The 27,341-nt window shown below is 42.5% G+C and overlaps 1 protein-coding gene across 1 annotated transcript; it reads left to right on the forward strand.

Moving 5' to 3' along the window:
* The first annotated feature begins 568 nt into the window (after nt 1-568).
* On the forward strand, nt 569-21,051 carry crabp1a (cellular retinoic acid binding protein 1a). Its single transcript, XM_071922319.2, has 4 exons — nt 569-971; nt 5,010-5,188; nt 16,505-16,618; nt 20,648-21,051. Exons 1-4 carry the CDS (start codon nt 902-904, stop codon nt 20,696-20,698), a joined length of 414 nt encoding a protein of 137 aa, XP_071778420.1. The 5' UTR covers nt 569-901; the 3' UTR covers nt 20,699-21,051.
* The last annotated feature ends 6,290 nt before the right edge of the window (nt 21,052-27,341 follow it).

Raw genomic sequence — 27,341 nt, forward strand, 5'->3', positions numbered from 1 at the left:
TACATGACAGTGACACAGGCTAGATAGGTGCCTGAAATTGTTAAATGGATTATAGAAATCAGATTATCAAATAATAGATTCAGGGGGGTTTGATTATCTTTACCGTGTGAATGTGTGAATATTCTACAATACAAGTTATCACACTGTTTACCAAACTTTATTCTGAACTACTACTTTTGAATAAAGGAATATATTACAATAGGAAAAAGGAATATATTTCAATTTTTTTTTAGTTTAGATTTGATTTGAGTTGCTTCTTCTCATCTTTTCTCATCTTTTCTCATCATCTTGTCAACAATTCTGAAGTTCACTCTAATACGGTGTTTCCGTACCACATTCAAAAATGACTATCCACAATCTAGCAGTTGACACGTCCTAGCTCTATAAATACACTCTGAAAGAAGGACTTCAGTCTGTCCGATCCCCAGAGAAAACAGAGACGTCAATCTTGCTCTACTGTATTAATGGAACAGAGCTTTCAGGGGGAGGGACCTCCTCTGACTCCCATTAAAGACAGTAGCTATAACGGAGCGGAGACAAGGCTGCAGCCGGCAGACTGAAGAGCTCACTGACACACACAGACGAAGAGACAGAGAGAGAGAGAGAGAGAGAGAGAGAGAGTGTGCAGCACAAGTGTGTGTGTGAAGGAGAGTGGAAAAAGGCTGCAAAAAGGGAAACCCAGAAAGACACTTGGTGTAATAGTGTGAAAGAGAGGCTGAGGCCAGTGCAGAAGAGACAGGAGTGTAGAGAGACACAGAGAGGGAAGAAGGAGGAGGAGGAGGGTGAGAAAGAGTAAGACAGGGAGAGAGAAAGAGGAAAGAGAGGGAGAGAGAGAGACATCAGAGCGTGGAACAGGTTCTTTTTGCAGGTGAAGAAGCCCTTACACTCAGCCTCAGCAGACATGCCCAACTTTGCCGGCATCTGGAAGATGAGGAGCAGTGAGAATTTCGATGAACTTCTCAAAGCCCTGGGTAAGCCCTTTCCTGCCGATCTATCTCTCCCCATCTCCCCGTCTCTCTCTCTCTCTCTCTCTCTTTCCCCCCCTCTCCTTTCCCCTCCGTAGCCTGTGCAACAGTGCATCCCTGCGTGAGGTTGACTATCAATCATGTCCATTAAAAAAAAACTAAACAAAAAAGGCTTTTCTTTCTCCTTTGGGATGGAATGCTTTACTTCCAACAACATGGTTTTGTTGTGAGAAGCTGCCTGGGAAAGCAGGCAGAGATCTGCGGGGAGATGCGGAGGGAAATCCCTCGGCTATACAGGAGATATGAAACGCTGGATGCAGAATTCCTCCCCAAACAGACGTGGTATTGTTACCAGGAACATGTGGGGGGGAACAACATTATTCATGTTAAGCGTTTAAGTAGGGCATGCATTAGCAATGCCAGCGGAGGTCTCCAGAGCCCGGTGCCATTCTCTTGCGTCCTATCTTTTGTTCTTTTTTCACCCCTCTTAGTCTTAACTGATGATTGTGATGGTTTAGATGTGGACAAGTTTAACTGGGTCATTCAATTGTGTGGCGGTGTTTCGTCACGCCGGGACCGAAGCAGACAGGGCCACAGCAAAAAGGCTGGGTGTTTTTAGAATAATGTTCAGAGAGTATTCCCACTGCGAGGTTTTGGAATGCGTGGTGTAAAGCTCTGAAAGCAGTGCAGGGATGAAAAAACTCTCCAGGAACTGATGACAACACACCGGATCATAAATGAAAACTTTAGAGACATGAATGCTTCCTATTTTAGCAGCAGACTGGGCAACTGAAGTCAAAGAGTTGAGTTAAATTTATACCTTGCAAAGCTGAAAGGCCATAATTTAGTTTCATGTATGCATTGCTGCAGCACTACATAGCAAACATGTATGATTTGATGGGGATCAGGCTGCATACCAGACTCTAGAAGCTTCTACTCTCCGCTTGCTTTTTGTTTTTGAATATCCTTACTTACGATTATCTACTCTACCATTTCCTACTTTTATCTACTCTTTAATGCCCTGGAACTATTCAAAGGCCCTCTGTGAACAAATTTATTTTGAAAGCTAGTATAAATTTATCTTCTGTACGGTCTGGAATTGCTCATTTTTGATATGTGACAAATCACATTTGTAGCCAGAATGCAAACCTTCATCTTTACCAAACAAATTTAACACTTCTCCAACAATCCTGCCCCCATTCTGTGTGAGATGAAAGGTCTTTATACCGTAAGCCATAAGGTAACTGTTCCTCTGTTTGTATGTCCAGGGAGAAAGCAGTCATTCTCTGAACTCAGTGCCTCATCCATTCATGAACGCATTAACCACATCTGCCTGAGCAGATCATTCGTTTGCTCTTACATAAGTGCTCGGTCAATGGAGAGCCGCTGACGGCCGGCTAATGTGGATTCCAATGCTGCTGGGCCGCCACTTTCCATCATCGTCTTCATAATTATCTGTTGACTCGGAGGTTTCCCTACAGTAGGAGGGGATTGTTCTCCATGGTGCGGATAGCAGGGGAACAAGGGAACACAGAGTGAGAGGAGCTGTACAAATTGAACAGACTCACACGGGTTTAGTCTTTTGTTCACTAATTGAGGGGAGGCATGTGTGTTTGCCTTTGCCCCAACAATGGAGAGATACTGTAGGCTTGTTATCTTCACAGCTGAGCCAAAAGTCTATTATGTTTCTATTTTTTCTGTTGATCTGCTGTTACACTACTGAAAAGATTGGTCTGTATCATTAAAGGCCCTGGTCAAAAAACACAGAAACACACAAGACACTGAGGTTTGGATTCAAAAAGGAAGCAGCATCAGGATCCTGTAGAAACCTTAGACACCTTGTTAGTAGTGTTTGTGAGAATTAGCTCAAGTTCTGTCACTTTCATTAACAAAGAAAGCATTTTGTGAGTTGTGCTAGGGTTTATTCTTTGTGCCAACCCATGCAATCCTTGCTATTGTTTGCTTGAATGATGTTGATCTAAGCACTCAAGCTTATTGTATCATCACTGTAAGTCCCTTCAGACAAGAATGATGCCTAAAAAATGCTTAAAATTACTCCAAAAAGTCAACTTTTCAGAAATGGCGAGTTACTGATTGACTCTCCCACTGATGCTCATGCATATTTAACACTGTAAAACCCAAGGCGTGATCCCCGGGTCATGAAACATGGGTGGGGTTCGATCGTCAGCTGTCAAAATGATGTTTACATGCTTGGGTCTTGACCAGACAAGGCCACAGTGGTTTTGGTTTTTGGAGGATCTCTGAAAACTGAGCAGAGCTGAACGCTGTGTTTGACAATCCATGATAGAATAGCTTCGCAAAGTGAAATACTCGGTCTTATTTGCAAAGCTATACACGTTCTGTATCTTCAGCTACTTCAGGAGGTGAGAGAGGGCAGTGAAGTAAAAAGACCCAGGACATTTGGCAGGGCATGAGGCAGAGGGCGAGCCAGATGGCCTTGCAGAGTCAAACGGGGCATGCCAGAGTGTTGCCACAAGCCAAAGCCGTGCCACGCGCAGAACGGCAGTCTTACACTGCTGCGGCCACCAGACAAAAGGAAAAGCCGGTGCTGATCCGGCCCGACACCCTCAAGTGTCGATTTTTTTTCCGGCCAGAGCCAAAAACTTAATCTCTCGCTCCAGTGCCAAAATTCCCCAGATTTCCCCAGATTTCTCTCAGTTTTCAGCAAGAGTTGAAGTTACTGCCAGAGCCGCAGAGCATTTATCATTTTCCTTTCTTTTGAAACATCTACATTTCTGTCACTCTTGTTTACTCACAATTTGAAGTATGAAATATTAGTGGAAGTTCATGTTTGCTACACACACCAACACAGCGTGACATGCAGCCAGCATGCGCCGCTGTATTTTTTTGTCCTGTACATGATAGGGGCTGACATGGAGGCCTGGAGTGCTGTGGAAAGCTGGGTGGGGTCGAGCGTTTTAGCAGAATAGAAAGACAGCGGGACACATCGACGGCTGGACGAAACGAAACGGGTGGTGTCTGTGTTCGAACGATCAAGCCTCGCTAGTTAATCCTCCATGACTTCATCTCTCAAATACTCTCTCTCTACTTCTTTCTGGCTGTTTTTGTCTGTCTCTCGCTCAGACGCATATAGGGTGGGGTTGATTATGCGGTAACCTGCTCAGTGCTAACCTGGTGCGCGTTCATGATTCACGGTACAAAACATTAGAACCGAGTTCCCAATATTGAGCTATACCCACTTTTGCTAATTCCACGTCTCAATTTTCAAGGCCTAAAAATCCTTCTTTAACCAGTCTCCTTTGTCTGCATCTCCCTTTCATGATTTAAGTAGATACGTCATCTCTGACTTCTATCGACCTGAATATGATTAACAATAACATCGTCAGGTCTTTGGCTCAGCCTCCACCCCCCCTCACCCCTTGAATTACAGCGGCCTGTAATTGACACAAACAATAAAGTCACATTTTCACAATAGAGACAAGCAAAGCAACTAATTAGAGCAGAGATCCAACAGAAACGTCTAGTGAAGAAGTAATATATGGTGCAAATTACTGTAATAATAACACTGCTATTGTTTTTTTTGAGCTAAACTACTAACTACGAACCAAATGTCTTGCGCTGTCAGTCGCTCACTTGTAGCACCGTCCTCCATCGTTGAGCAGCTGAAAATGTGAGCCGGGAGTTTTTATTCCAAAACAGAATACGAGCCAGAAAGTGAGTTTTGAAAGCCAGAAATCTCAGCACCTGGTGAAGTAATAACTGAGTCACTTGCATTGATCAATAACCCTATCAGACCCCTACAGATATATTATGGTCATTTTGTACTATGGTACTATGGCAGTAAAAAAAAAAACTTATTGCCCCTTTAATTGGATAATTTATTTATTATAAAGTGGAAAGAGCAGGTGGTGCTAATATTTTGTACACACAATGTAGCCTGCTTCTGTTTTGCCAACTGTGACTGACTGCCTTGTCTCTCTCTCTCTCTCTCTCTCTCTCTCTCTCTCTCTCTCTCTCTCTCTCTCTCTCTCTCTCCCTCTGGTCTGGGTCGTGTGCGGTCAGGTGTGAACGCCATGCTGAGGAAAGTGGCCGGGGCGGCGGCCTCCAAGCCCCACGTGGAGATCCGCCAGGACGGCGAGAAGTTCTACATCAAAACGTCCACCACTGTGCGCACCACCGAGATCAACTTCCACATCGGAGAAGAGTTTGACGAGGAGACGGTGGACGGGAGAAAATGCAAGGTAGAGCTTCCGTTTAGCTTCAGTTTAGACATCCACTGTCTAAAGATGATTGTTAGTGCAGGATGGATGTCAAACTCACCACTGAATATCACTGAAGTTATTCGCTATCTTGAGCCCTTAACTTACAAACAGGTAAACATGTCGTCCCCCAGAAATGATGCAGGCACTCTTTGAGCCAATCAGTAACAACACGCATCATCCCTCCAAGATTAATCAAAATCCGACTGGTGGTGAAGCAGTTATGGCCTTTCAAAGTTTAACATATTGACCTTTAATTATAGCGCCCCCATCAGGCTATACGTTATATTCCATTAATGACGCAATTCTTTTGAAAATCACCATATGGACACACATTAGAAGAAGTGAAATTAGCTACTGAGACATAACATAAAAAATGTATTGACTTTATATTTTGAGTGAGAAGTTGGGTTGTGGTCCGATTGACTTGCATGGAGTTGGCCTGGATTTGGAGTCTTTTTGGAGCCGGCCCCTAGCGGACGTTAGAGGAATTGCAGCCTGCCACCACTTCTGTATTGGCTTCAAAATTCACTTGTGGTTTTGACCGCTTGGTCATCCCTCCAAGTTTCATTGAAATCAGACCAGTGATATCTGAGATGTTACATTTGAGTTAAAAATTTGACCTGTAATTGCAGCGCCCCCATCAGGCCAATCAGTGTAATTTTGTAAACACTGGAAAACAGCACCGAAATGCATCATGCCTCCAAGTTCTGTCAAAATCACGTGCTATGGATGGAGAGACAAAGCCAGATCCAGAATCCCCCATTGATTTCATCACGTAGGGGACAAATAGCTGCCTTTAAGATTATGTAAACATCTGTATTTTTAAAAAATACAATCACTATCATGTAACGATTATATAGTATTTTGTAATGAAACCCAGATGGAGTGATGATCCGACCCCTGAGTTCACCCTGCTGTTAGCTCTCTCACTTCTCATTTGTGCTTCTAACTGCAGCGTCCGTCTGCCATCAGACCAAACAGGCCCAGAATCTCTGTCACTGTCTTTCCAGATACAGTTGGATGAACTGCTTTCCCACTGCATGCCGTGTCTTTCTGCCTGGGTTGATCCACTCGCCCCAAACCTCCTATAGCGTCCCTTTCTGTTTATTCAAAGAACATTATGCCTCATTTCTAAGAAGCAGCTCTAATACAATTAATATAAGCGGTAGATGTAAGTGTGCGTGTGTGTGTGTGTGTGTGTGTGTGTGTGTGTGTGTGTGTGTGTGTGTGTGTGTGTGTGTGTGTGTGATTCTCTACATGACTCAGATGCCCTGCAGCACCAGCAGTGTGTCCTCATTTCTCTTTAAATCTCATTCTCACGAAGAAACGCTCGCCATCGTGAGACATAAGCGCATTTACAGCTTCAGATAAGCGTGCGTGTGTGTGTGTGTGCGTGTGTGTGTGTGTGTGTGTGTGTGTGTGTGTGTATACAGGGAGGACATACATTGAAAGCCATACATCCATGTTGGTTAGAACATTGTTACTTGATGATTACATCCTTTAAATTGTCAACTTCTCTATAAGCAAAGGGCTTAAGGTTGCCAACGACTTCAACAATAGCCCATAATAGTTCATGCTAGCATTTTAGAAAGAGTAATTCTGATATTTTTCACTGTGATCTTAACACATATATCTGGAGGATAGACTTTAGAGTGTGTGTGGAGGAGGTATATAGTTGTGTAGGAGGAGTATAGCAGTAGTGTTAGTGGGAAATGTGTGTGTGTGCATTCAAGGCCTTCGAGGCTCTCTCCATGCTATTGTTTTTGAGCGTCCCATGAAAAATTAATACCACCATCCATGCGGTCTCATCCATTGGTATCATTGGTATCATCCTCACGTCTGAGTGGCTGGATTAAGGGCAGATTGAGGCGAGATGGATGGGAGTTTCTCTCCAAGCCGCTCCAGGCCCAGAGGGGGAATTCTCACACCCGTCCTAGAATACAGTATTACTGAAGTCTGCATCATCACACTGATACGGCAAACACAACACTTATCCTGGTTCATGATAAAAAAGCCACGGCTCTGATACACAGGTTTGGAAAGTATGGGAAAAATCAGTAGAATTATTTTTGAGAATTTCAAGGTCTTAAATATTGTTGGAACTCACAACAAATCCACCAAAAGTTTCAAAAAAGTCTGGAAATTCACTACCACACTTCTGTTTCCCTGAGTCTCTGTGTATACTGTTGGGAATATCAGCCTGTAGTCAGAGCTGTAAAACAACAAACAATAGATCTACAATGCCTAAAATCTGAGGTTTTAAAAGGTAAGGACTTTAAAAATGGATGAAAAAAGTGTAGAAACTCTGAAAAATACAACTGTCTGTGTTCTGTTACATGCAATGTGAGCAACCTGGTTTCATAGAGACGTACATGTATCCCCTAATACAAGCTGGACTTTTAGGTCAACTATGTAATGAATAGGTTGTGTACAGTTAGGTAAGGAAGATTAGTCAGCTCGATTCCTGCCTGATAAAGTCCATGTGAAGTTCGGAGTATATAAGATATTAGGATCACCTTCCCAATATTGAGTTCCACCTCCTTTTTTTACACATCTAAAATGTATCTCAATTGTGTCAAGGCTTAAAAATCCTCCACTGATTTGTTTCCTCCCCTTCAGTTGCATTTCTTCATTATCGAAATGGATTTAATTAGCAAAATGAATAAAAGACCTGGATTCACCTTGTCAGTCTATTTCAAAAAGCAGGTGGTCCTAGTGTTTTGTAACTACCATCTCTTAGTGTTACAGGGCAATGTTACTTAATGTTGCTTAAATTACTTAAGCTAACTAATAATATCAATCATCATTCTTCTTCATCAAGCTTCAATCATTCACATTTTTATGCCAGAAATCACTTTCTTAGATTATGTTTTGAAATCTCAATTTGTAATAAATTGTGACTGTAACTATAAACTTTTGCAAATGATTTCTCCCTATAATAGATACGTTTTATAGCTTCTTCTCCATGTGATATAAACATAATTTTGTTTATCAGACCAAATAATGTTATTGCAGCTACACAATAAATGGTGTCTCAAAAGTTGAGGAATTTAGAGACACTACGTCATGGCAGAAACCATGATGCAATTGAGATAACGAGGATCTAAATTAGAAAATGGCTTTAATAAGACAAGCTGGCATTGACCGGCCAGTGGCTGACATCTGTTTATTACAACGGCATCGCTCTGTGCTTAGCAACCCCAGATCCCCGGCTACATTTGTCCTTTCACTGGGGAGAAACGGAGCCTTGTTTAGTATCAGCAGGTCACACCGGATAAACTGACACTCATTTTCTTGACAAGCTCACATGGAGACGCGGTGCTGTCCCGTCACACAGAGGGACAGATGAGGGAGCCGTCAGAAAGGAAGGCCAGGAGCTGAATAAAAGTAGCAATAAATTCAATTACAAATTACAGTGCTAAATTAGAGTTCTCTCATTTCCGCAATTACATTGTAATTAGACGGTAACAAAACGTATGGGAAATTTGGAATTATTATACAGAAACTACAGATATTGAGAGAAACTATTTTTGGTAACACTTTAGATTAGGGAACACATATTAGCTATTAACTATGGGTTTTCCTCAATAGTTTAATAATTTCTTTCAATAATATGGGATACTAGCACCTTATATGCCCCATACTGAGCAAAGCATACTAAAAGCCCAATTCATGTGCAACAATTTCCTTACTTCCTGTCTGCTATAAGCACTAATTAGGATGCTATTGAGGGAAAACCCATAGTTTATGGGGCATACTTGTAGAATACAATAGTGCAGAATAAGGTGCTAATAAGTGGTTTGTAATGACTAATAATGAACCAAAACACTACTAATATGCATGTTAATAAGCAACTTATTAATAGTTAATATGTGTTCCCTAATCTAAAGTGTTACCGTATTTTTTATTTGCACTGGTTTATCTTACACAAAAGTAATAATCTGACCAGCAAATACTTTAGAGTCCTTTGTCAAAGACAGGTGGAAAATAGACACATGTTATTACTGGCTTATTACACTGTAATTGCTGTAATCTAAACACTGATATAAAACTATGTGTGGATCCCAATGTTCTGAAGTTCATGGACAAACAACTTAGATATGTGAAAAATGGTATGATCAAAGATGATTGATCCCTTATGATAACCCATAAAAACATATTTCTCCATGAGACTGGCAGCCATTTACTGCTTTGTTGGTGGCAGTGGTGAACGTGGTTTCACTCAGCAGTCCACAGTCTCTCATTAACACTCTTCTGGGCTGAGGTCTGGTGACTGAGGAGACCACGACATACTGTACTTATGTAGCCCTTATGTAGAGTCACACATTTTACTGTATGCTTGCTGTATGACTGCACTGCTGCTCCATCTCTGAGAGGAATTGTTTGGAAAATGAAAGTCACAATAAAGTGGCATTTTGAGAGCGTCTTGCCTCCGTGATTTGAATGTATTTCCGGACGAAATAGGATATTTGGGCGGGGCATAAAGTGGGGAGGAATCATTCAAAAGTGGCCGTAAACCAATGGGATAACAGGATCCATTAAGGAGTTTTATATGGTGGGAGGGGCAAGGGGGTTACTGTTCAAAAATCTGTGATGATATTATTGGTTGTTTTTTTGGATTGTATGCCATGGAGTAACAACTAAAGCGTGGAAGTAATGAGATTCAGACATAGAAATATAAACAAATACATTTTTTGGCATGTTTTGTTAAATAGGTGCCGCTTCAGGAAATTCTGTTTTTTGCTTCTTTTACCCCCCCGGCCACAGAGAGGTCAGAGGTCAGGGTCAGATACAGAACTGCGAACCTGGAGCTGGTTGGGATTCAGTGTCTTGCTCAAGGACACTTCAGCAGGGCGGATGCTTGAACCCAGCTCCTCCGGCTGCAAAGAATTCCCCGAAAAGTAATAGTTTGAAAGAAATGTGCTGCAATATGCCGATTCAGCTGAATGTGCAAACTTTGAGAGAGAATAGGCTGCAGTGTCTGTTGCAGTGCTAGCGGAGGATAGTTGCATAACAGATCCAGGATGGGCGAGTTGCTGACAGCTTCCACTGCTTTTCTAACCGCTGGATGAATCTGGGCTTTGTGGATCAGGAAATTCGTATTCTTGAAGGCGCCGCTTCCATCAGGGAAAAATACATCCTGGGTGAAAGTGATCCCCAAGGCTGTCCATTTATTTTAACAAGATTAACAGTGATGTCTATCTCTAAGGGATGGACGGAAGAAAATATTATGAAGAAGTTTAACCCTCTACAATTGAAGGGTTCTGTTCTCGATCTGTTTAGGAAAGACAGCGGCGTCTGTTGTTTTATATTTAAAGAACACAGACAGTTACATCCACTATAATGTTAGTGTCTAGTGAGTAAAAGGTTCAAGATAGCCAATAAATTCAATGATGTTTAATAATGAGTTTTGCTTTTGTGCAAGAAACTATATTGTCAGATTAGAGAGTCTCATATTTCAATTGTTCAATTCAATTATAAAATCACAAAAGTTAATGTTGGAGGACTGAAACATTTTAGAAAAGCTTTATTTTACAGCCAGCTGAGCATTCAAACAATTAGAACTACTAGAGTAACTCCAATGCACTGGTTAATAGATGTATTTGTATTGTAGATAGTGTTATATTCTCTAAGACATACAAGGAGTATTGTTCTGACCATTTGGAAAACCTATTACAAAATTACTTACAGCACAACATTAAAACAAATGATGGTACTTTTAAAGACTAGATATCTTACATCTTTATGTGGCAAAACAATTTCAATTTCAATTTATTTTTTAGAGAGTAAATAATTACAAAACATTATTTTGGAATAGAACCCTTCATGTTGTCCCACTGTATGTAAACTGAATCTTATCTCCATAACTATATGCAGTTGACTGACTGACTTTTTGACATTTCACCAAAGCCTAAAAATATGTAGTCTATTCATGACACGACAGAGACTGAAACAGCACACACATTGTTTTGCAACTCTCTCGGAGAAGACAATAAAACTGCCGAGCTCATTTCCCGGTTGTTTCCCAACTGGGTGGACAATCTTAAGTTCTGTTCACAAATGTATAACAGAAAAATTACTGTACTGAAAAGTGACCCTGCAAATTCTTGGGCAGTGGAACTGAAGTGGTATTCATGCTTGCGGAGAGAAACTATTGCACATGGAAAGGGAAAAATGTGTAATTGCGTGCATGCACTACATCAAGTCTATATAATTCAACCAAGAGCCTGGGATATTTGAGATAGATATTTGCTTTAAACCACAAAGCGCTTCTGGGTATGTGTGCAGAACAGAATCCACTAATGGTTTGATCTCTGTCTGTCTAAATTACATCAATGAATATGCGCAATTGTATGTAGGCTATTCAGATAACGATGGTACATTTTGGAGATATTATTCACAAATGGAACTGTCAAACCGAGATTTCGACTATACTGAAGCGGCATTCGACAGCTTTTTTTTGCCTCTACCTTTATTTTACGGCGTGAACTACATGTTGCAGTCGGGGAGAGCAGACATGACCTAATTTGGATCCCAGGAGACAGCACGGCTCCTTCTGTCTGTGCCCTGGGGCATGCTGGGTACTGGGCAGGGCTAGACGGCTGTCAGCGCCACAGCTTTTTGCCACACGAAGCCCCGCTGTGTGAAGAGGCAGACGAGACCTTGTTGTTATCACACATTCACCAGATCCTTCTGTTTAGGCTTGAAACGCAATTCCAGCGTCTCGGCATTCATTCGTGGAAAAATCATGCTGTTGATGATATATTTGGTCTCTTTCTCACGAAGGAGAAGTTAAAGCAGCACGTTGTCTGCCGGTGTGGCAATCATACGCAAGACCGGAGCCGGACCTGCAGGACGGCCAGCCCAGTGACACTGGCACATGAGCCGGAGGGCGGACGGGGCTTGGCGGACTTTGAGGCGGAGGGGTTGGCAGCAGAGGGCTAAGTGGGGTTTGGCTGAGGCCGGTCGCCCCCCGTGGTTAAAGGGATTACACGCTGATCTGTGCCTGGCAAAGAGCAGAGGGCTGATTAACACCGCCACAAGGTTAAAAAGCTCCCTCTAATCTGCGGGATTGTCGAGGGATCAGACGGCCTCCTCTCACTTCCAGGAGCGCTCCTGTTCAGAGGAGAAAGTGATAAGGCACTTCCTGTCGGTGGCAGAGACGCAGGGAGGGGGGGGGGGGGGGAGAGAGGCGATGGGTTCAGAGTGGTAGACATAATGAGGCGATTATACCTGCTCTGCATGGATGGAGGTGTTTCATGAAAGATGGCAAAGACATAGAGGTACTTCTGTACTATTGTACCATAGGACACTGTTCTATTAAAACAGAACATTCCTTGGTTGAAAGATAAATATAGCTTCTGACGGCAAATCGGCAACAAAACAAGTTGAGGTTCGAGGTTTAAAAATCTGTAGCGCACCGGCGTCATTCTCATCTGAACACAGCGGCTCGGTGCAGCCGTTGTTGTCTTCCAGCGTACGGCAAAAGCACGGCACTTCTGGGCAAGGGGACTTTGACAAATGGAGTCCTTTTGCCCAGCTGGTTGCTATAGAGACCGACGTTAAGTATTAGTCACCTGCCATGAGGCTACGGGGAGAGGCACAGGGAACGGAGATGCTGTGTAAAGAAGGATCAGAGTCCGTTTGATCGCCAAGAACAATAGAAGTTCTATATCAGATTCAGATTCAGATTCAGATTCAGAAAATGTGAATTTCTCTTGTTGACATCACACCTTAAAGAGTTTCATAGTGCGAGGACAACATGATCTCACTTATAGTCCAAAGAGATAGGTCATGGCATACTGTATATACATAGGGACAGTGGACTATACACACACTCCACATACAGGACTGCATCTTCCATCATTTTGACGAAGGCCAGTTCTCTGGTGTTTTGGTGAGCTTACAGGCAGCCTTGCCAAGGTTTGGGGGAAATGGAGCGGGCCTGTATTGTCAGAACAGATGAGGGTCAGTGTGTCTGAGACTGCCATGCCTAATTTCCTTGCCTTTGACAAACTGTAGGTCATCCAGCATGGAGAGGCAGGAACAGGCCTGCAGCGAAACACGGCCGAATCTAAAATCTCGAGCCAAAGAGACTGCAGATTTGTCAAGTTAAAGGACTGATTGCTTCAGAGTGATTCCAGTACACATTGAGCATGCAAAATATTGGGTGCAAAGTTGCAACCCCTTTCATGCAATCTATATCTCAATTGTCTCAAGGCTGAAAAATAATTTGTTAACCTGTCTGCTCCCCACCTTGATGTGCAATTAGCTTCATGATTAAAGCCAATTTAACAGATAAAATCAATAGGTTGATGTCTGATAGAAAAGAGCAACTGTAACTGTGTTCTGTAACTTCATGATTAAACTGTAACTTCATGATTAAAATTCAATTTAACAGGTAAAATCAATAAGTTGATGTCTGATAGAAAAGAGCAATTGTAACTGTTCTGTAACTTCATGATTAAACTGTAACTTCATGATTAAAATTCAATTTAACAGGTAAAATCAAGTTGATGTCTTAATAGAAAAGAACAACTGCAACTGTACCCTAACACTTTGAATACTAAGAGTCTGGCATAGGCTTCTCAGGTTGGGAATTATAGTGAGCAACCACTGACATGAGAAACACAGCGTGAGCACACAGTGTGAAGAGATGGGTTCAAGGGGGAGTGAGCATGTTATTTTGGGCACTGAAAGACATTTTGTTAAGTCAAAAAAAAAAAAAAAAAAAGCTTTAAACCATGCAGGAAATGAGATGTTCTCCCACTTAGCTTTAGACACACTCTTTGTGTCTTAGAGGCAATGGAGACACTAAATTCTGTGAGACTCAACCGGAGCCAACAGCAGCAGATGCTCCGATAAGTATCCCGTTAGAAAGCGACAGAAAAAACAAGACGTGGTAAAACAAATGCCTCAGACAAGTAGGATGAATTTGTTTTAGGCTTTAGTGTGTGTGTGTGTGTGTGTGTGTGTGTGTGTGTTGTTTGGAGGAGAGAGAGGGAGAGTGTGTGTGTGTGTGTGTATTTATCTGTGAGTTAGTGTGCAATAGAGAGAATGAGAGAGCAAATCCATCCAAGTCAGCGCAAGAGACTGATGCTAGCGCTCGAATGGGGCCGTAGCTAATCGACTTTCTGGGTTCTGGCTTTATTAGAAAAAAAAAAAAGAAAAAAGAAAGAAGAAAAAACAGAGGGGAGGGGAGGGAGAGCTGTAGAAAAGCTGTAGCAAAGCTGTAGAAAAGCCCCTCTGCTGTTCAGCTTGGCAAAGTCTGAGGACGGCGGCCCGCAGGGACCCGTGATGGCTTCCCTTACCTTTGATATGGTGATTAACATTTGCCTCTAAGAAACCGAGGCTGCCGCTCCATCCAAAGTGCACCGCAGTGCTGAAAATATACACTTCTCTTACTTTCAACAGGACAAATTATCAGACGAAATGCCTATGAGCAACACTGCAAATGCACTACTTTATTGGCAATTATGAGAAAAAACAATCCCGGTTTTCAAAGTGAAAATCACTGCTCAGACCCGGATTCTTTGTTGTGCATGAATACTGCGCTTGAGTTGGATTAAGCAACGGCGCTTTGATCAGTTGCAGGCCTTGGAGCTGGATCACAGCGGTTTGGTGCGATGCACTGTTGAAAAGGAAAATGCAGCTGGGTTTATTGACTAGAAAAACACACTTCAACTGTGGGAGAATATCATTAGTGTCCGATAGCAGCATACTGTAAGCCCAACAGTTATGAATGTGTTGATAGCAGGCTAGCCTATGGCATTTTGACTAAAACTTTGGACTGAGGAAAATCAACACGCTGGATTGAGGAAACTAATTCTAAAGCAGCTGAAAACAGAGCAGCCTGTGTGACAGTGTGCTTAGTTTGAAGTAGACATTAGAGGTAATAAAAGAAGATGGTAATTAATGCCCCCTAAACTGACCAAAATGATAAATCCTCTCCATTAGCACAAATTAGCACCACGGGTCTCATCACCCCTGATTCTTTATGAATTGCTAACTCTCTGATAGGCAATTTGAGTCAATTGCTCCAAAGGAAATTAGTCCTGAAGTCAAAATCTGACTAATCCTGTTGAACTCATTTGAATTAATATTGAAGCAAATTAGCAGAGGGAGACCTTGACCTACTGAAAGCTAAGAGGATTTTATGTTTTCTCTGCAGACTGCTGAAGCCTGGGTCTCTGATTATAATAAACACTAATATACACTAATTTATTTGAGTTGGAAAAGATGATTTGTAAGTCCATGTAAATGCATTCAAAAGTTCAACTTATTAGTAGCATCAAGCCCAACAGATCAAATTTGTTTGATAGTGGAAACTTTTTCAGCTATCTTACACATCAACAGTAAACGTCAGGTTTTGGTGTCAGTCCCTCAGAATCAAAGAGCGAGGGCTTCTTTCTGGAGCCGCCATTTTACAACAATCATGCAGGGAGAAATCCATCGTAGAAGAGGCAGAGAGACCAATTTCTCCACTGACAGCAGCCTCAATAGACCAGAATGCAATGCAGCCACAAGACATGCTGTGTTTTGAGTAAGAGGCGTGACTCTCACTTTTTCTCGACTGGAAAACCTCTCTTGCCGCCATCTCTATCGCTCTCTCCACAACATACCCACAGCTGAATGCAACACGTTCACGCCCATTCTCTTTGGGTTGTTGAAAGGCATTCTGGGAAATGTAGGAAGTCGCTAACTGAAGTAGAAGTAGACGAGGCAGGTTGAGGGAAAGGGAGTCATGTTTTTGATTTTGGTGGCGTCTTTGGTGCGAAGCCGTCCTTATTGTGATGTTTCTGCACTGCACTTCCCAGAGATCACCTGTCAATCAAACAGTGTGGGCGGGACTGTGATGTCTTTTTCCTTGGATTTTCTGCCGATGAAGTTTGAGTTTCTGCAGGTGACGCTCTTTTCTTTGTCTGTTCAGCCATCGTGGCTATCGCTGCTCATGCTAACTACCCAGTTCTTCTTCTAACAAACCGCTGTTGCTGCTGCAGGAAACATTAAACGCATCACTTCCTGTGCGCCAGAGGATTGTGAAAGACCTACCAGACTCCGGGTGTTTAGAACAGAGAATATAAAAGCTTTCATGAACTGACTATAGGTTGAATCACTATTTTGTTTTATCAGTCGGCGATAGCGAGTTGCAAAACAGACATTTGCTGGTATGAAAATGTCATGTATTGTTGCTTTAAAGTACACCTTGCGGATGTGTTTTTGTCATCACTGACCTGGACCAACACGCTGACCTTTCGTTCTGTTGCCCCACCTGCCCCTCCCCCCCACCTGCAGAGCCTCGCCACCTGGGAGACGGAGAACAAGATCCGCTGTCAGCAGACTCTGGTGGACGGTGACGGCCCCAAAACCTACTGGACCAGAGAGCTGAAAGGCGATGAGCTCATACTGGTGAGTGCTCAGAAAATGACTCATCATCTAGCCCCGGGCCACTCAATAGATTAGAAAAAGAAAAAAAAAATGAAGGACATAAGCAACAATGCAGATTACACAACTCTCATTTCGGGCCGAGGTCCTTGTGTCCCTCAAAAAAGAGAGAACATTTCAAAAATGATTTAAAAATTCATTCAAAAACTATTTTTCAATTTAAAATCAATTCAACCAGTAAAGCTGCTCTCTCTCCCTCCTCATAAACATGCAAATGAATGTCCTGCATGGTTCATAAAGTAATACAGAGGCAATAGAAACACGCTGGTATGATGTGTACGGTGGCTAATCTGTATGATCGGTCTGTTATGAGGCTGGTGAGCAGCAGCTGGGAGGCTCGGAGGACATCAGATGCATTAAGATGGGATTTGAAAGTAGCCGGTGTTCTCTGTATGAGAGATGGTTAATAAAATGAGGCAGGGAGTGTATGAAGCCACCCTGGAGATTCATCTATAAAGGAAATGAGAGGGGCCGTTTCCCAAGGAGCCGAGCTTTCATCCTTCCCACAGAGAGACGTGAAAGGAGAACAAGAGGAGCTGCTACGCTGACATTGCAGTAATACCCCCCCTGTATTTAGCCAGATTAATATGGGTAGGAGTCACCGGGTCTAAAGCGCCCCGAACGATGTGCAGGGGGTGCAGGCCAAGACCAACGGACCGACAAACAGCTCTCAGGAACCCTGCATCAACGTCTTTGCCCTCTTAATGCTCGATGCTCCCACGGTCCGCTTTTATTGTTAAAGTGTTTGTCAGATGAACATCGGAAATGCAAAACCTTGTCAGTGGATTTGGAACAAAAATAAAGACGCTTTAGATGCTGAATAACAAACTAATCGCAGGATTTGCATAGCACCATACTAGTATTACAGGCAAGAAGCAAGTATGCAGTGGGCAGAACAGCAGAAACAGCTTTAACCTCTTTGAATCATATCCTTGATGCTGTTTTAGTATTTATGTATACTATTAGTTGAGTCGTATACTATTGAAGAGCATGCTAGCGTTCCATTTCTGGTTTAAATAGCTTGCTGGTAGCTCCTCATTTTTGTCTTACTGAAAAGAAGGAAGGACATGTGAAATCTTCCTCCGGTGTTTGGGTTATAAAAGCAGAGAGTGTTATGGCCTACAGCGCCCGCCGCTCTGGTGACACTTTGGCCCGGCTGCCCTGGAGGAGCTGAAGCGCCCGCGCGCTAATGGAGATTGATCTGGCCGAGCTGTGACAGCAGCAGAGTGTCTATGTGGACGACTGGGGAGACAGGCGGTTTGCTCTTCTCACCTCGGTCCCCACCGCCTTCACACCGCCCTCCCCTCACACGGGCTACGTTCACACTGCAGCTGAAAATGCCCCAGTTCTAAATATCTAAATTTGTCCCTCACATGTGACACAGATCTGATGATTTCTGATCAGAGTCGGATGGAGTCTGATTTTTTCACGTCTGATGTGGAGCGCATGGATATGTGGTGCAAAATCGGATCCCAGGAAGTGTGACCTACATGTGACTTGTAGTTGTTGTCGGCACAGCCGTGACAGCAAGTAAATCCTATGTCATTCAGACGATGAGACACAACAACAGAAAGAAAGCAAACACGGACGACTTGACGGGTATTTGGGGAAACGCCTAAATTCAGTCAAAAGTTGAAGACGCATTTACTGTAACTGTGTGTGTGTGTGTGTGTGTGTGTGTGTGTGTTCAAAACAACTGGGAGAAGTATATGTACAAAAACAGATGTGACATCTCTTGTTATTGTTACTGTGTGTATGTGTGTAGTTTTTTGACATCACTGTCAGTTCATATTCGTATGGGATATGGATTACATCCTAGAATAGATATGAACAGCCATCCAAAAAATTAGATATGAGCAGAAATTGAGCATGAAGGCCTGCAGCCCTAACAGACCCACACAGACTCCGACTGACTGAAACAATCACAGCGACACACAGACGAGGGTTGGGTTGATATCGGTTTGTCAATATATCAGGCTGATATTGGCCTTTTATTAAATATCAGCTACTGGCCCACTGCCAATATGATGGAGGTTTCTCCTTGACCACAGCTACATGTGTAAACCCTTCAACTTTATTAATTAATCTATTCAATTGTTCAATTGTTTTGTAAGTTAAATTTTAATTTAAAGGCATTAGTGTGTCCCAGATGTTCCCCTACCACTGAAAAGGTCCAGTGAGAGTTTTAGTGTCACGTGTTGGTCTAAATGCTTTTTTAATGGCTTTTTCATCCTGCCAAGAAAAAAATTCAGGGGAGACAGTGAATCCTAAATCCTCAAATTTAAAGATGTTCAAAGGTAAAAGTTTATGGTAAAGTAAGAACTCTGATTTAACCAAGGTTCAAGGTTCAAGGTTCAAGGTTATTTTTATTATCCCCTAGGGGCAATTTGTTGTACAGCCAGCAGTAACCACATAACCATCACAAACAATAATAAATAGACAACAAATACAATATAAAAATCACATTGAGTTAATTAAAAGGCCAATGGCAGTTCTTAAGTCTATTGGTCCTGCATCTTGGCAGATTGTATCTGCGGCCAGACGGAAGCAACTTGAACTCCTTGGACAGGGGGTGGCTAGGATCAGCCGGGATTGACCGGGCCTTCTTCAAAGTCCTAACCTTGTACAAATGAGGAAGGTCATTCAAGGTAGTGCCTGCAATTTTGCTGCACACTTCGACGATACCCTGCAATCTGTTTCTATTTTGGAGGGTAAGTGACCCGTACCGGCTGACAAAGGAGAATGTGAGGACTGATTCAATAAAACAGGAATAAAACAAGCTTGACACGGCTAGATGTCCAAAACCAATCACATCTTGAAATCTATCCATAAAATAAAGGACACGACATCAGTGCAGTTTCCAACATCTGTTCATAAACTCATACGCCTGATTAAAAGTAAAAATGTTACAGTCATGCGACATATCTCTTTGAACGCTTCAGAGGAATAAATTGTGTAATGTGGTATTGATTAAATATCATGCTGTTAAAAATCCTGGAAGAATTTTGTGCCTCTCAAGCGAAAAAAAAAAACAGGCATGAGTCACCACTGCACCCAGACAACCTCGTTCCAACGGGACAAAGAACGGGAAAAGCCAAAACAAACATTGTCTGGACCTGAATCATATCTATCAGTTTCCAAGGAAGCCTCCAGACGCCGAGACAGTTGAACAATTGCAGAGCTTCAGCTAGAGACTCAAAGGAGGACTAACAATCATAATGCAATGGTCTGATTCTCTGTGGCAGTTCACACTGTAAGTGGGGCACATTTCCATAAGATTTGCATGTTCCATTTAATTGGTTTAGTCTGAAAACACTTTAAGGGCAAAGTCTTGCAATTTTCTGCAGCTACATCAGCCTAAAATAAAATAAGAAAATTATGGCACATCTGAAAATTCAATTCAAGTGACTCACGCCTGCGTATTAAGGGGATTGGATGCATAAGCCAGTTATTGAGGAGTTTCTTTTGGTTTCATCATCAACAGTTTGCAGTATGACCCAGATTGACGGACATAACGTTGAACGTGATGTTGTGAAAAATACAGCATAACTTAAAGGATTTCCTTGACATTTGGAGTTGTATTTTGACAGTTTTCCTCACTGTGAACTTGTCACATTGTGAAGTTAATGTTTGTTTAAGTACTTCAGTAACCAAAAACTATCTTACTCTTCTCATTTCTCAACATCCTGAATTTCCCCTAGGGGATCAATAAAGTGCATCTTAATCTTAATCATTTAAACAAAGGGGTGCAGCTATCCCAACCTGACTAGCTTGAAGCTAGGTGTGCCCTTTCATTGCAATGAGGAAAGCTAAAAAAGTTTTTTAAGGAAAACTTAAAGGAATGTAGAAACTTACTGGGCTCAGTGTGACAGGTGTTTGTTGTCAAAATGTCAAAATGTAAAGCTATATCCTTAACTTTTCCTGCCAGTTGAAGATGTGGACTAATGAGCATCAGATAACTGAAATATTGAACTTTCTTTGTGTTTCCTCCAGACGTTTGGGGCAGACGACGTAGTGTGCACACGGATTTACTTCCGGGAATGAAGCTCCGCAGACCTCATCAGGACGAGACAGAACCCACAGGACAGGAACCCAGCTGGATACACCACACCTCTTTTAAACCCGACAACCCTCTGTCATGCTAACATGCTAGCAAAATTTGCAATGTATCCTGTGTAATCTCTCAGCAAAACCTGCATAGTCTACGCGTACAGTAGCAACGTTTCTGTAATCTGGTCATTTGTGGCGTGTGGTGTGTTTTTACAGTCCTGCGGTACAGTAGCTGCTCGCTGGATGCTCAGCGTTCATATCTGCAACCCTGGTGTCATTTTGTTTTGGTAGAATTTAGGCATCAACTGCATCGATTAGGCATTCATGTTCAATGACAAGCAACAATAAAAAAAAATGGGACAAACTGTATTGGAATTTCTTTCTTGACATTTCCAGTAACCAGAAACCTCTACACTACCCGTCAAAAGTTTGGACACACCTGATTGAATGCATTATGTTTTTCATTCTCTTAAAGCCATTTTGATCTAAAGGCTTATGCTTAAATGCTTGAAATTTGTTTCTTAGACAAATATAAATAGTGAAGTTGATGCCGATGTATGAATTTCTCTCCAAAGCCTTTGCCTTTCCATCAAGGTGGCTCCTTTAAAGAATCTAAAATATAAGATAGTTTTGATTTGTTTAACACTTTTTTTGGTCACTGCTTAATTCCATTTGTGAAAAATGCATGTCCAAACTTTTGACTGGTAGTGTAGACATTTGTGTGATTTTGTATACTGTTGTGTTCTTGTTATCTGCCTCCACAGTTTATCTCCAAACTAAAATGCAAAGGGTATAAATTGTGTAAAAGGTGTCAGATTTAAAGTGTCAGATTTATCAGATTTAATACCTGAAGATACGTCTTCTCTGGTTTCTGTCTTTGAGAAAGAGTTGTTCATGCTCACAGTTATAAATTGGGTAGTTAGCAGTTATGCTAGGGGAAGTCTATCAGGCTAAATGCATTTACTCTAAAAAAGAAAATCACTCACATACCCTATACAAATACAAATTCAAATACAATTTTTCACAGAATGCCAACTAGCCTCGATAACAAATGCTATTAACTTCTGTTCCTGAATTCTCAAAGATAAAATAACTGCTGCAGGTGTTTTTTTGGATAAACTGAAAGGACTTCCAGCCCCTCAGGAATCAGATACACTTCTTAAAAAGCTGAACTAGCCCTTTAAGAGAGCACTGGGTTGAAAAGCCCACATCCCACCGCGCTCCGACCTTCCACTCCCCGCTGCTCGCTGCTATTCGTCTCTTGCACCGTTTCTTCCCAGACACTCCCGGGAGACGGGTCTTTGTGTCTGATACAGTACTGAGGCAATACGATTAAAGACAGAATGGGGTGGCGAGATAAGAACAGACAGACTGGAGCAAAATACAGTCAAATCATCCAAGTAGGGCCTTGTCGCTCCAGCGTGACTAATGCCACAGTTCCACATTTACATGAGTCGTCTATTCATGGAGACAGAGGGGTTTAAATCCAGAGGAGCACATGGAGACGTTTTTTTTTTTATTTTCTGCATTATGTATTTTGGATTTCAAAGAGATCTGGATGTGAGGTAGAAACGAGGAAACTTTATCCTTATGTGACTTGCCTGCAGGGCCCGTCATGCAGAGACAATGTTATTGGAACGAACAGACACAGTAGCGTTACGGTCAGTCCGTCTATCTGACCTCTTTTGCTTCACTAGCCTTTCTAACCTGATGAGCTGCCCACTGGTCTGTGCTGTGCCTTGTTTTACCACCAAGGTGGCCAGAGAGAAAGCCAAGATCACTGGAGCTGGACAGAGAAAATCAGTTAAATCCATTATGAGACTGAAGAGGGAACAGGAACCAAAACGGGAAACGTTTTTTTCAGCGAACACTTGGAAAGAATAATGGCTGAGACAGTGGTGAAAATATGATCCACCCTCCCGTTGGTATTGGTATTATTATAGCTGGACCGCTGTCAGGAATTTGGGGTGATGTAGAGTGACCCGAAGGTCTCATTTAAATATTAGATGGGAAAGATGGGAAATCTGTGGAAAAACCCTTAAAAGAACACAGTGCCAGTTGTCTCCATCTGCATCATATTTAATAGACAGCATTTGTGTGAATGGCTAACTATGAGTTTTAGCCCACAGTTGACATTTTTATTGATATTTACTTTGTGGTTTCAGTTTTTTACATGAAGCTGGAAAGTTCGGACACTACACACACAGGAAACAGAGGAGAGAGTGGTGATAAACCATAAACCATATTCTGTCCCCATGCTGGGGAGAGGCATTTTATTCAATTTAAACTTCATTCAAGAATGTCGTCCCACTGAGATTAAAAACCACTTTTTCAAGAAGGACCTGACTCAAAAAGCCGCATCATGACAACCAAAAGAACTGCAGACAAATGAAATACAACAGCAAAAATGTAATGGCACGACTAAAATGAACTGTGAGCTCTCAGAATGGACTGTGTCCCAGAGATGTGCGGTCCAGGAAACAAAAGGGACAAGTCTTCAGACATTTTCCAATAGAAGACAGTGCTGAAGTCAATGTTGTATCTGATATCATTCTAATAGACTTACACTCTAAACTACAATGCTAAAATTCCTGTAAACATTACAGAAACAGCCTAAATGATTTAACTGTAGATGAAACAGAGCCTTGTGTTTTTTAATCCAAAAGATAATTTATTACATTGGCTGTTTACACCAAAATGTCAATGGAGAGCTGCACTAACGCTGCTATTACACCAGAAGTGACTGACAAACTAGGTCTGATGCCGTCATTTCTCATAATACCAAAACTTGATTGATTGACTGTTTTAATTAGACGACTAATCTTGAAGTCTCAGATAATTTTCCTCCATTTTCTTGGAAATCTCGTCAGTTATTGCAAATCATTTAGCCTTTGTGGAGTGTGTTTTTTTTCCTTTTTTCTGAATAGTGTTGCAATGCAGCACAGGCGCTGATTTACTGTAAGATGATGTGAGCCAGGCAGCGCAATATATTACCATACAAATCCTTCTATTGGAAAAGCCATTGGGGAACTTATTCAAGACACTTCCCCCAAGCAGGTGCACAACACATGAATCCCCGGCCCGGGCCAGGACTGCCATTGCCTGTTGACTGTGAAATGTGTTGTAGCCTCACCAGCGGTCAGAGGCCCTGGCGCGGGCCGCAGTCCTGTCCCCATGGTGGGATGTGGCGAGAAAGTGGCACGACATCAAAAACAAAAAGCAAATCTGTCTCTGTCCTTCACGGTTGCCAGGGATTAAAAGGTTGTCTTTTCAACACTCGGCCTCGCGAGGACGAACACAGCGGCGCGGCGGCTGTTCCCATTCCTCAATGCCAAGGCCGCCGGGACGGGTCCGCGCCGCCCCTGCTTTTTGACCTGGTATCCCCTGAAAGAATGAGTTTCCTCCTGAGTGCATCACAATGCTGCGGGAAGCAAGGGCCGGGGCGCGCGCCTGCTGTGATGTTAATTTAATGACGAGCTGCTGTTCAGATGGCTGGTCCAAACAGCTGAATAAAGGGATTGTTGTGTTTTGCTCCATTTTGTGGAGAAGGGGCAGGGAGCGCGCGGGGGCCCCTCCGGCTGTCTTACCGCACCGCTCCGGACACCAAACAGTGGAGCCTCTGTGAGTACAGTGCGGTACAACGGCACTTCCTAAAGAAAAAAGACAAAGTTCTCCCTTCTCTTTGCCACTTGTGCCCCAGTTAAGCTCGTCCCTGCTCCTGAGTGGGTTTTGGAGGGTTAGGGGCGCTGCTGAAAAGGGTTTTCTGAACAGTAAGAGCATGATTGGTGCATGCTTTACTGCATTAACATTAGGCATTGGAGGAAAGAGAAAAACCAGACTTTCCAAATAGTGGCACCTCAGCCAGACTTGCACCTGTTAGTTAAAAAGGAGGCCCAGTAAAACACAAATTGTAATACAAAGTGGTGTGAACAAGTTTAACCAGTTATGACACTGCTCTATCTCCAAAACCCATAAAGAGGTACCTACTATGCTGTTATTCCATCAAAAAATTCTAATAACTTATTTATTAATGAGTAATAATATTTAATAACTATTTATCTGTGGCATACAGTGCTGACAAACCAGAAGGTGTAAAATGCAGCACATTAGCTTTAACCTGGAATAAAACTATTGGATATGAACACACACGGAGGATGGAAAAGGTCAAGTTCAGCCAAGTGTGTGTGTGTGTGTGCTTTTCAGTGTGTGTGTGTGTGTGTGTGTGTGTGTGTGTGTGTGAGTGGGTGGGTGGGTGGGTGGGGGGGTGCTGCTGTCACATTAAATTACCCAGAGTGCTTTGTGCCTCTGAAGTCCCCAATGACTTTCATCCTGTGATATATTTAGTCACGCTAAAGTCCAAATAAACGGCTTTCTCAAGAGGGGAGACGCACGTATTCAGAGCGCCGGCAGTCGCAGCTCCACACAAACGCCCGCAGAGCAAGAGAGGAACCAATACTGCATGTAATGACAATGATAAAAGCAAAGTCATTTACATTTTAGGCATTTAATGTTCTTCCAGAGCAACTGTGAGTGCAGTGTATGCTGAATTTATCCACCCTGTTGTGGACTGGCGGCCTGTCCAGGGTGTTTCCCTGCCTTCTGCCCAATGCATGCTGGGATAGGCTCCAGCCCTACGTGACCCTGAATAGGAATAAGTGGGTAAAGACAATGAACGAATGAATAAATTAATATTTTTGCCAGGGAAAGTCCACAGTCTTCTACTGGTGGCTGCTGAGCTGCTCTACTGGAGCAGTTGGGGGTTAACTGCACTGATCAGTGACGTCACGCCTCAAGAGTAATTGTTTAGGGAGTAGAGGGTGGACTCATTCATTTTTGCACCCACATTTTCCCAGTTGGATCCTGGGCTTTGAACCTTCAAGTCACAAGCCCACTTCTTTAATCCCCTCCCTGGATGTAACAAGTATTCCTCTCTCTGTAGAATGACCATGTGAGTTATTTTTAAAGGTGCTACATGTAGCATTTTAAACATGAATATATCAAAATAATTGTAATACCTTGGTATAATTACTGTAAACAAGTGAGACCATGGTGGAGATGATTGGTAGCCTCTACCTCATGCCAGTGGTATTGTTAGTGCTGGTGTTTCTCAAAATGAAGACCACATTTCCCATAAACCCTGTTGCTTCCGAACGCAAAGAGCATGTTGTTTCCTAAACTGCTGAATATTATTCAGTTTTGGACCGAGCCTCAGTGATACAGTTAATGTCACTGAACCCCAACTGCACCCACAAGTCATTAGTGCTTTAGTGTGATTCAAATCACAAGTCCCAATGTTCACATTTTCAAGAGATAATATTTTGGGCATGTGAGGAGAAGAAGTAGTTAACAGTCGTGTAAAACTCACATGCCATCATCATATCTGAATCATAAATTGTCAATAATAAAGTCCAGATTCTCTAATGTTGAGTGTAAGTTTTATAGGGTGTTCATACCACTGAATACATGTGCATTTGTCCTCTATCATCCACTTTTATGAGTATAAAAGCCAGTAGGCTGTTCTCCATAGTGGTTAATAGTGGGCATTGCTATTGTATTGACAATACCAGATAAAGACAAACAACTCTGCAGCATATCAATATGTGATTTGGGATTCTCTGCTCATTTTCCAAACATTACTGTTTACAGTGTTTGTTTATAATGATGCTGCAAGAGTTAGCTGGATGCAGACACATATGGATCCCATCCATCCAGAACATAACAGGTCAGTATCAGTGACCTAATGGTCGTGTCCGACAACTCAAGCTGTAAAATTGAAGGTTAAAACATTACAGTTGGTGGAGAAAATCTTTCTTGTCTGTTGAGATTTCTAGAGCTGAGTATCTATAATTGACTGTGCACACAGGAGCTTGCAGCGGTTATGTAAGAGTGCCAGACTTCACTAATCCCTTTACAGTGGAGAGGAGCCCGCTGGGTAGCTCTTCCTCATCATCAGGACAAATCAGCCCAGCCAGACATCTCAGCCGGGCTGAGAATCCACCAACGTGGAGGAAAAAAAAAAACTCTACTGAACGCTCATTAATGTTCAGATAGAGAAAAACAGCCCCTGGGTGGAGCGGGTAGAAATTACCCATCAAGTTGGGAGGCACAGCAGTTGTGTGAGAGAAAACCGATGAGCGCTTTGTGTTATTAATAGTCGCTCTGATACATGCTTCTGATTTTTTGAAGGTGCTTTTTAACCCACCTGACCCTCAACTCTTACCAGCCATTCCAAAAATATATCACTTGTCAAGCAACAAACAGTTCTGGATAATCTGGGTTGATTCAACAATGTTATTAGATGTCTGGTGCACAGAGTGGGGAACTGCCACCAGCCAAATGCTGGTAAAGCTTGTCGACTCTCCCAGGCAGTGTGACAGGTATCCAGACTTACTGCTGCTCTAAAAAGCCCTGAAGCTGGTGAAAAAGGGAAAGTGGTTGTCGAATTTTGAAATACAGCAACCACTGTAAAAACCCCCGCTTCTCCCCCAGCTCCATGCGTTCATATACAAGAATGAAGACCAGAACTCTACTTGGTCAACCTCAGTGAGTTAATTGCTTTGCGTTGTGGGTGCCAAGGCCTCCAAGCTGGAGGGACAATACCGGCTCTGTGGCTGTGACAATAGCGCTGCTCTCAGAG

The sequence above is a fragment of the Centroberyx gerrardi genome, chromosome 4 (assembly GCF_048128805.1).
Source record: "Centroberyx gerrardi isolate f3 chromosome 4, fCenGer3.hap1.cur.20231027, whole genome shotgun sequence".
NCBI lineage: Eukaryota > Metazoa > Chordata > Actinopteri > Beryciformes > Berycidae > Centroberyx > Centroberyx gerrardi.

Coding starts and splice junctions, on each gene's coding strand:
- crabp1a (XM_071922319.2), top strand. CDS start 902: ATGCCCAACTTTGCCGGCATCTGGAAGATGAGGAGCAGTGAGAATTTC. Junction 972..5,009: donor TGAACTTCTCAAAGCCCTGG/GTAAGCCCTTTC, acceptor GTGTGCGGTCAG/GTGTGAACGCCATGCTGAGG. Junction 5,189..16,504: donor TGGACGGGAGAAAATGCAAG/GTAGAGCTTCCG, acceptor CCCCACCTGCAG/AGCCTCGCCACCTGGGAGAC.